Source organism: Podarcis liolepis (genome assembly GCF_965112155.1).
Source record: "Podarcis liolepis genome assembly, chromosome: 10".
Lineage (NCBI taxonomy): Eukaryota > Metazoa > Chordata > Lepidosauria > Squamata > Lacertidae > Podarcis > Podarcis liolepis.
The window spans coordinates 67,448,947-67,459,833 of record NC_139562.1 but is presented as its reverse complement, the minus strand read 5'-3'; the positions used below and the strand labels follow the sequence as shown (position 1 = coordinate 67,459,833).

The 10,887-nt window shown below is 42.6% G+C and overlaps 1 protein-coding gene across 5 annotated transcripts in view; it reads right to left on the bottom strand.

Annotated features, from left to right (window-relative positions):
• Positions 1-2,466: 2,466 nt before the first annotated feature.
• The window catches only part of AASS (aminoadipate-semialdehyde synthase), a 39,642-nt gene continuing 31,221 nt past the window's right edge, over positions 2,467-10,887 (bottom strand). For all 5 annotated transcript variants that reach the window (XM_083463416.1, XM_083463417.1, XM_083463414.1 and 2 more), the window contains 4 exons: positions 10,408-10,523; positions 9,177-9,265; positions 7,760-7,936; positions 2,467-6,224 (listed from right to left, as the gene is read on the bottom strand). In XM_083463416.1, the coding sequence (XP_083319542.1) occupies positions 6,106-6,224; positions 7,760-7,936; positions 9,177-9,265; positions 10,408-10,523 (501 nt within the window). In that variant the 3' untranslated portion in view covers positions 2,467-6,105. The remainder of the gene's footprint in view (positions 6,225-7,759; positions 7,937-9,176; positions 9,266-10,407; positions 10,524-10,887) is intronic.

Below are 10,887 nucleotides of genomic sequence, written 5' to 3'. Positions count from 1 at the left end.
TCATCCTGCCCCCTTATTTGTTCCAAAACAAGCACTGAGCATAAGCAGCCCCAATAATTCTTCTTCATAATATCTCTGGGGATGTAAGTGCCACAGGGTTAATTTTGATCTTATGGCTGCTTCTATAACCCCATTTCCTAATCCTCTTTCCTTCTATTTTCTCTCCCACCCCATAATCCTAGGGCACAGAGCAATTCAGATAATCAATGAGGATATAATGATCTTGTGCACCACTTATTTGACCCAGGAAAATCAACCTGGTTGTGAACTGAAGTTGCAATCCTAAAATCACTTACTATGGCGCAAATGCCCCCCATTAGAATGTTACACTAAGATAGCCACCTTTATGCAAAACTTCGTTGAAGGGGTGTTATTTTAAGTAAGTAAATAAATAAAACAAAGCAAGGAATTGTCTGCTGCTTGCAATGTTTCCTTCCATCAACATCTGTAATCACATTCATCATTTTAGCATGCTGACTAGTTATTTAAACATAAGTCCTTGGAATAATCTCTTTAGCAACACATTGGGTTTTGATCTGGAGCAAAAAGGAATAAGAAATCTTTCATAATCTTCAACTTGTCCTGGATTATTCATTTTAATAAATGTGCCTCTGTTCCTAAATTGAGCTAGCAAACAGTCTCAGACAAAAATGACATATTCTAATTAATTTTTATTGTAATCCATGCTGCAGACTCAAAAGAAACAGAGCCTACTTCGGTAAACTGGGTCAAGTGTAGAAAATATGCTGTTTCACTTATTGCAAGTCTCCCAAGACATTTAACTAGCAATGCCTATTTAACTTTTGTTTGCCTTTCTCAGACTACAAAAAATGCAAACTTGACAATAGCTACCTAGTTACACAGGACAGGTCAGCATCGAAGTAACAACAACAAAAATGGAAAACCAGGAAGTGAACTTGATACGGGTGCCAGGAAAAGATTTATCCAGGTTGCAATCCCACACTTATTTGGGAGTAAAGTCTGCAGAACTTAGTGGTACTCGCTTCTAATCTAAGTAAACCTGCATGGGATCGTATTTGCCTAACACATTTCAAAAGCACAGTCATCTAGGAAAATCAACATGAGGTCACTACCAACATTTTGAAATGCCACTTTTAACTTTGATGAGTTTGTTTTGAAATTGTTGCCATTTAACCGTTTGACAAAATGTTGTCTGTTTTCTTACATTGATTCTTGTTTCGTACTACAGCTCGTCACACGACAGGCATCCTGGGCTCAGCTACAGAACTGCAAATAAAACGTTTTACATGTGTTGTAAAGTGCAATATACAAATGTGACACTAGATGGTGAGACTGAGCTATGCAAAATTCAGCGTATTTTTCAAAACGTTTTTTAAAAAAGCATTTTCACAGGGTTTTTGATATGTGTGTCGATTCCACCCCATCAAAATGTGATGGGCAACTTAATAGGTGCTTTTCTTGGCACAGGTTTGAGGTAAAGAATATAAGAAGATTCTGGCCAGATCCACCTAAATTTGCTTCCCACAAGGTCAGCCAAATGCCTCCAGATAACCTATGAACCATCAGTATTCACGGCTGTGATTCCTGGAGGTTACATAGAACCTACTAGCAGAATAACAAATCTAGCCATTGAAAGGAGACTCACATTTTCACACACACACGTGTGCTTTTCTATAATAAAACAATTTCATTTACCCAAGCAGCTTTAAAAAAAACCTCCCAGAAAGATATTCCACTACCTCACTAACCTTAACGTTCACAGCTCAAAACAATCAGCAAACATAAAACTGACAAGATTCACACACCAACAGCATGTAAGGCCAGGGTTGCCAACCCATGGCACCCACAAAGGCTTACTGGTGCCCTGGGCAGGTGTCAAAGATTATGAGATTTCATTTCTTTGAAATAGTAAGTCTCTAGCCCAGGGGTCAGCAACCTTTTTCTGCCATGGGCCGACCCACCATCCCTCAGACCATGTGGTGGGCCAGACTATATTTTGAAAAAAAGAAAAAATTCCTATGCCCCACAAATAACCCAGAGATGTATTTTAAATAAAAGGACACATTCTACTCATGTAAAAACACGCTGATTCCCGGACCGTCCGCGGGCTGGATTTAGAAGGCGATTGGGCCGCATGCGCCTCCCGGGCCTTAGGTTGCCTACCCCTGCTCTCGCTCTTCTAGAAAGCTATGGTGCAACTTTTGAAGAGATTTCTGTGAAATGAGTTTGGTGTTACCACCTCGTAAACTTTTCTTGGTCCCGAGAAGCACTCTGATAGACAGCAGCAGCATCAGTGTGAGTGAAATTAATGTTGTGTGATCGCCACAATCGGAAGAGCAGAACTTGGCTAACTACCCATGATAAACCGATTGTCAGGGGCGACTAACTTTGTGTTATGCCACCACCACCCACTATAGCATCTGAAGATGAAATGTATCTTACACTCACACAGCTTTGATCCACGTGAAAGGAGGCAAGCATAAATGAAAGTCAAAAGATTTTAATTGAGAATGGCATTTGCAGAAGCAGCACGGGATTTACCCAAACCCAATACAGCACATAAAAATACACTTTGCCCTTGGTAAGAAAAGGATCCCAAAAAGTATACTGAAAAGAAATGCAGACACAAACTTTTTCCGTGATCCGGGCTCTAAGTGATGCGATTTTACTTGTCCCTTTCCAGACCTGCAAACTGAAAGTATTAAGTCATATAAAAGGAGAGTTTCCATGAAAATAAACTTCTTGCCTGGGGGAGTTGGATGAGCGGTGGGAAGAGGAAATGCATTGGGTTTTTAATTCTAAAATAAAAGTCATAAACAGCCTATTAGAACTGAAAAGCTGCCCAATTACTAAAAAATAAAACAAAAAAACAGAAGGGATGCTTCCATGCCAAGGGGGGGGGTGTGGCTTTCTGTGCCCTACATTGAGGGAGAAAGTGAGAGCCCCAAAGGTAGTAAACCAGACTATGGCAAGAAGACTGAAAAGGACACCCAGCCAGGAGGGAGTTTGTGTGTTCCCTTCATCAGGGTTGGCACTGGAAATGTGGTGTTTCACAGAGCAAAGAAGCCATCTTCCGCTTAGTCAACCCTCCAAGCTATTTAAGAGGGCTGAATTCAGCCAGCAGCCGAACTGGTCTGGTATACAAACTCCACCACAGCATGGGGGCTGGGTGAGCACTAAAACCCGTTGAACTTATTTCTTCCTCACGTTTCTTGCAGCACATTCCTGTACGCGGACATATTCTGTAAGAACACAGGTAAGATGACTTAAGTTAATACCTTCTTGATTGCTCTCGAACAGACCTTTCTTTACCGTAAGGAAGTTAGAGGATTGTGAGGCATAGCTTGCCCTTCATTCAAACATGTGGCAAGAGGCTTCTAGGCTGGCAGCCCCCTGATTCGAACACAGAACATGTATAGGTCAGAATTGAAATGAAAGTTTCATTGTTCTCCTAGTAAATCATTTTCACTCTACCACTTTCCTACGGCTTCTTCTCCGTGACAACTACATGTTTTCGACATCGGTTATTTCAGTTTATAGTTCATTTTCTCGGTTCATTTTGTCCAAAAGAAACAGGAGTTTTATAACAAAACTAGAGATCCATCTACATTTTCAACTCGTTACTAAAGAGATCGTGCCAGAGGTGACAATTATTTTTTGGCAATTCACTCTTGAGATGTCTGACAAATCCAGAATACCGGAGGCAAACAGAACGAAAATCTTTTTTAGCAAGTTAATTCCAACTTGAAAATGAAACGATGGCATGGTTCACATGCAACAGCGAACTGCAATAATGAAGACAAGCCATAAGGAGTCTTGGGCTCCCACGCTCCCCCAACCTACACTTTAGTTTTTACATCTGAACCCTGAACTGTGTTTTATCTTAATCACAGCTGGTGAAAATACGGCCGCTTCAAGAACTATAGCTTGACTAAGCATGGTTCAGACTAAGCGGTCAATCTAGGTCTGGGCAACATGGAAAGCTGCAGATATAGTCTAAGTCTGCATCAGAAATGAAAGTTTCCAAACTCTCCTTCAGGACTGCATTGCAGGAAGAGAATGGAGCATGCAAACCCAAGACTCGCTGTGGCTCATGTGCTAACCCATAACCCATAAGTTTAGCATTACATGCAAAAGACAACCACTGAGTTTCAGAAGCCAAATTCCATATGATAACCAGGTCATGTGATGCATTCGATGTATCCCCGGTGCTTACAATGAAAACATACCAAAGCAGATGGGCTCTCTCTGACCTTATTTTTTCCAGGAAGAAAATGACCTTTTATTCATTTATTGCGGCAAAGACATTGGATGCCTGACTGTATCTGGAACGTCTCCATTTAAAACTACCAGATATGAGTGATATAAGGCAGAGAAATGGTCATAGTTAACAAGCCCAGTATGCCGAAATGTCCTATTTATTGTTTTGGGTGAGGTTGATTGGAAAGGCAACTGCAGAACAAGAACACTTAGGCGTTTCTCTCAAAAGGACAGTGCACACAGCACAAAAAACTGCATCTAAAATATTGCTGTACCTCACAAGCAAATATAGATGTTAGAGGCACAACGTAATAGTTTCACAGAACATATAGTAGAGAAACGAAAAGCCTGTAGCAAGCATACAAGCTGCAATACACTGTCTTTCCATAGCTCAGGTCCGCTTTGGATATTAACCAGGAGATTGAAGCATGGTTTCAAACAATACAAAATTTGGCACATGTGAAAAACTATGTTTGACGTAGGATACAGAGAATGCCATTTTCCAAGCTCTCACATCAAATATGTTACTAAAGTGTTTTAAACAATCATGGTTTCCCCCCAATACATACAAAAATACTCTTGATGTGATTTTCTAAGCACTATAGTACAAATTAAAATGAGTTTCCACTTTTGATATGATGATATAAGCCCCCTTCAGGTATCACGATCAGGTTAAAGTAAACACCTAGGTGGGGCGAATGAAGACAATAGCTCCATCCTCGCGATTGTTATAGTTGTCACCTTCCAGTTTGTGGAAACTGACGGTCTAAAGCAAATTTGTGAAGGTGCCTCAAATTTTAGTACCCAACGAAGTTAGGAGGCCGCAGAAGTTATTCTCCTCCTGCCCCCCACATTTACTTTAACCTAAGTGGAACGCCTGATGAGGACAAGAGAGAGAGAGAGAGAGAAACTCCCATGGCTATGTCTGCCATGAAAGGATTTTCAGACCATTGGTCTATGTGACCCTTTATCTTCTGCCTGGAATAGGTCTTCAGTCCTAGGCACAGGCCTTTCTTCTTCTTTCTGCCAAAGATCCTTTTACAAGGAGGTGCCAGGGCTGAGCTATGGCCTCTGCAAACCTCACGATGGGATCCATGTAGGGTACAGAGGCATGCGGTTCCAACACACATCTGGCTCCATGGCCATCAGGCAAGTAGGAACTTGAGGTGCATATTTGTGGGAGGGCTGCCCCATATGCATTCTGAGAAGGCCGATGACACCATAAAATGACTGCTATTTTGTGGGGGGAAACACCTCCTGGACTTTAAACAGAAGCTCTTCATAGTATGTATCAGGACCTTAGGCCAACTACACATATGATGAATAGAATGGGGAAAGCAAGAAATATTACAATTTTCTTCTTGTCACATATTCGGGGTCATTGTTCCGTTTAAAAATGAAGTCTTGAACTCACTACATTCAGCAATGTTGCAGCATTTAGGACATGAATAAAAACATTTTGGCATCGTTTGAAGAGTCCTGTGCTCCTCTGCTATGACTGGACGCCTGTTCTCCACCTGAAAGCTTTACAAATCATCCTTGCAGGGCAACCTGCTCAGAAGTAAGCCAAACTGAATTACATGGGATTTGCTTCCAGGTCAAGAGTGGGTTGGATCCCAGTCTGTAAAAAAAGGCATACAGCACAACTCACCCGGAATTTCTCTTGTCGAAGTTTCACTAAAGCAGACTGGCACTGCACACAAGAGAACAGTTCTGCTGTTGTGTAGCTGCTATTCATTTCAATGGGCTCTGGACAGGGAAGACTTTCAGGGGAATAGTGCCTACGGACAACAATTTTTAGGCTTCAAAATGTGCGTGCAAAACTACGGGCTGGAAAAAAGGAGGGTAGAAAATACGTCTCCTTTATTGTTTGATAACGCTCTGGGTACTGTAGGTAATTCCTTCAGCTCGAACACGTTCGAGTATTGGTCCATAAATATTCTTGGTTAATGGGATGACCATGCCTTTGGTGTCAATTTCTCCTGGAACATAAAGAGAAAAATGTCACTGTTATCATTAATTAAATTTGTATACCACCCCGTCATCTGAAGATCACAGGACGATTCGCAACCTAAAACTTCAAAATACATAATGAAATAAAAGCAGAAGCAAAACAAACCAATAACCTCCTTCCACAGATACATTTAAAAGGCCAGGGTATGTTAATCAGCCGTACGCTTGATTGAAGAGAAACATTTTCGCCTGGCGCCTAAAGCTATGTAATGAAGGTGCCCAGCAAGCCGCCTTGAGGATGGCATTCGACAAATGGGGGAGCCAAGCCAAAAAAGGCCATTCCTGTGTTGCCACCCGCCAGACCTCTTGTATTTAATTAACTCTTCTTTAAAGGAGATATAGAGAAAAAAAGCAACTTGTACGGCAATTATTTTAAAACTTTACAGTGCAATCCTAACCATGTTTTCTTAGAAGTATGTCCTATTTAATTCAATTTAAGTGGGGTGACAAGGATTGTAGCCTCACCGAAATAAAGCCCTGGCACTCTGCTCACAGTGGAACAGCGAAATTACGTGCGCTTATAGCAGGCTTCCCCAACGTGGGGTGCTTCAAAAGTTGTTGGAATCCAACTCATATCAGCCCCAGTCAGCATGTCCAAGAGACAGGGATAACTGGAGATGTACTCCAGCAGCTTCTGAAAGGGTTCAGTTGGGAGGAACTGGGCACTAGAGCACTACCAATTCTTAAAACAAACCAGTTCCTCTTACACTTACAGTTTAAAGCTGCAGGCTGAGGGGACCCTGCACAAAATCTTGTGAGGTCCCTCCTCTTTGGCTGGCAGCAATACTCTGAGCAAAGCTACAAGGAGTTCCAGATGGCAGAGTCTACCTGCACTTTATATTATTCATTATTGCAATTAACCACTTTCCTCATATAAATGGCCCCAAACACCTTACGAAAACAGTATGAATGCTAAAATCAATAATAACAAACACAAACACACTTCTCTACAGAGTGCCAAGGGGTCTGGGGCTTCCAGGACGCATAACAACATTGGGTCCTGCTGGGTGCTGGAACCCTGAAATTGCCCCACGTATGTGACATGATGGCTCACATGGGTGATAAGGATCTTAGCACACAAAACTGTGGCGAATGTGAAGACAACAATGAACCGCATGACCACAGAATCACTGTGATGAGCTTAAGACTTATAATTCACACTTACAAATGAGCAGTGGGGTGTTTTCTTTGGTGGTGGTGGTGGGGAGATAAAAAACTGCTGGAAGTCTTATCTATCTCAATTTTGCTAGCACAAAATGGCTGCCATGGGGAGCAAAAAAACCGAGGTGCCAGTATTCCATACTGGTGAGTGTTGTCATGTACAAACACACATACAAAAAAGCCCCACAAGTGTTTATTAATAGGGATATTAATAATAACGATACAGCCTTTTAAGAATTATTTCAGTACCCATTGCCTAAAACAATACTTGCACATTCGAAGACTACTTAAAAGAACCACACATCCCAGGTGTACCACACAACTTAGAAAGACCCGTACGTACCATCGAGAACCATCTTTGCTGCAATAGCAGTCGGGTACCCTACAGTTTTAGCCATTGCGGAATATCCTTTATCGTCTCCGTACACCACAAGATTGACATATTTGTCTTCCAAATGACCGGACGGATGTTTGATTCCTATTTCATTCCTCATGACTATCATATCGCGCTCTCCGGGACCTAAGGGAAAGACAGAAATATGTTGCTTTTCTGTTGTCAGAAAAGATGAACAAGCTGTAGCTTTAACAGTGAATTGCACGAAACCCAAGAAAAACTCAGTGTGTGAAAGATACCATCCCTGTTCTCCTTAGCTCTGCTTTTGATTGTGAAGGAAATTCATCTTTCTGCCTCCCAAATGTAGAACGTTGCAGAATGTGTCCAACCAGAAATAAAATATAAAAATAAATGGGATCGGGTTGGGGAGCTAAATAGCCTTGATTGAAGGAATAAAATGAAGTTGCTCGTTTTAGTATTCTGGCCTAGACATGCTAAAGTGGTTGAGGGCAGCCCTTAGCAATTGGGAGGGGGCAGCAACATAATTTGTTTAGCTTCACACACAAGGTGGAGAGATCAATTCAAAAATATAGCTGGATTGAGATTATATAATAATATTAGTATATATAATATTATTTATCATCATAATTTGTTAGATTTGTACCCCTGTAGATCTCAGGGGAATTCACATAAAATTGCAATATAAACAACACAGACGACATAATAAAAATAGGAATAGAAACAAACCCAACAACCCTCCCCCTTCCACAAGCACATTTAAAAGGGCATCAGATGTCAATCAACCAAAGACCCGGTTAAAAAAGGTGTATAATGAAGGCACCAGGCGAACCTCCCCAGGGAGAGCATTCCACAGACGGGGAGCCACTGCGGAGAAGGCTTGTTCTCATATTGCCACCCTCTGAACCTCTCAAGGAGGAGGCACATGTAGAAGGGCCTCAGAAAGTGATCTCAGGCTTCGGGTAAATTCATATGGGGAGAGGCAGTCCTCGGAGTACAGTGGTGCCCCGCAAGATGAATGCCTCGCAAGACGGAAAACCCGCTAGACGAAAGGGTTTTCCGTTTTTGAGCTGTTTCGCAAGACGATTTTCCTTATGGGCTTGCTTTGCGAGTGTTCCGATTTTTTTTTGCCCCCCCCTTTTCTAAGCCGCTAAGCCGCTAATAGCCTTTTAGCCGCTAATCCGCTAAGCCTTTAATAGCCGCTAAGCCTTTACTAGCCGCTAAACTGCTAATAGCGCTAAGCCACTAAACCGCTAATAGGGTTGCTTCGCAAGACGAAAAAACCGCTAGACGAAGAGACTCGTGGAACGGATTTTTTTCGTCTTGCGAGGCACCACTGTATTGCAGTCCTGAGCCATTTAAGGCTTTATAGGTCAAAACCAGCATGAGCAGAGAGTGTTTCACATACCATAGGACAACTTGGCCTCCATGTGTTTCGCTAGTGCGCCGACTATTGTTTCTGCTATTGGAACGGGCTCATCTCCAAGTAACCCCAACCTGAAAGAGCAAGGACAAGGCACCATTTGTCAGAAAAAGCCCAGGACCTTCCCCTAAAAAACAGAGCTGTGGCTTGAGCCCATGATTGCAAACCAAGAAGAATGGGATGCCACCACATCATAATTTGGGTCAGGCAACCGGTGTGTCAGGAGAAAGCAAAGCAGATGCAACAATCCTCCTCACATCTTAATTGGCATCCTTATTACAGTGCCATGCCCTGGGGATAGACCTCCAGCGTTGCCATGCATAACCAAACTTCTGCAATCAGCTTGCATTTTCCTTTTCAGTCTTTACTTACGTTCTATCAAGATATATGCAGAGAGCCGAGAAGGTTAAGTACACCCGATTATGTCACAGTAATTATTTTGATGGCCGTTACTCCTTTATTGGATTCGCTTGTTTTATAATCTTATTCTATCGTTATGCATTTGTGGCCTTACAGCCAAAATGAAGCATGCAAATGAAGAACAGTATCACATAACAACATCATCAAGACAGTGGCCTACATGCAAATTGAGCTGCTGAACATTGCAGTTTCACACCAAATGTTTCACTTTGAAACATGCTTTTAAGAAATGGGAAGAAGAAAAAGAGTTTGGATTTGATATCCCGCTTTATCACTACCTGAAGGAGTCTCAAAGCAGCTAACATTCTCCTTTCCCTTCCTCCCCCACAACAAACGCTCTGTGGGGTGAGTGGGGCTGAGAGACTTCAGAGAAGTGTGACTGGCCCAAGGTCACCCAGCAGCTGCATGTGGAGGAGCGGAGACGCGAACCTGGTTCACCAGATTACGAGTCTACTGCTCTTAACCGCTACACCACACTGGCTCTCTGGGAATTGGCAGGCTACTCTTAGCCATTTTAACTAGTCTCATATGCCTGGATGATAGAAAGCAGGTCTGGCCCAAGTCATTTGGGCACCTGAGGCCAACCACAAAATGGCGCTCGCCTCCCTGCCAGGGAAGGAGGAAGTGAGTAAAGATCTACATCAGAAAGAAGTGGGGGAATGAAGATCTACATTGGGATCTGCTGCCCCTGTGGATCCATTCTGCCTCACCTTATCTCATGAGTGGGCTGGTCTTGCTAGAGAGGCACTTTAAAGGGGAAAAAATGTGGGGAAAGGTCAATCCCGAAATCTCCTACCATTCAACTGCATCCAGCTGCCTTTCATCCTCATTCAATTTATTGTAGACGGCATTTCGGAGATCATCGTATGTGGCAGACTGCTTAAGTCCAAGTAGCTTGCACATAAGTTCTTTCTGGGTATATATATATATAAAACAATAATAACAGATCACCATCCGATAGTCAGAACACTGAAAGTACAAGCATTTGCACCTAAAGAAAACCGCAGGTGATGAACACCAGCTTTTTCATGCGACAGTAGAAACGGTCCACATTCAAAGTAGAAATGTGAAAAGGGGTGGGCTATGAGACGGGTGGATGTGGGTGGCGCTGTGGGCTAAACCACAAAGCCCAGGACTTGCCGATCAGAAGGTCGGTGTTTCGAATCCCCGTGATGGCGTGAGCTCCTGTTGCTCGGTCCCAGCTCCTGCCAACCTAGCAGTTTGAAAGCACATCAAAGTGCAAGTAGATAAATGGGTACTGCTCCAGCAGGAAGGT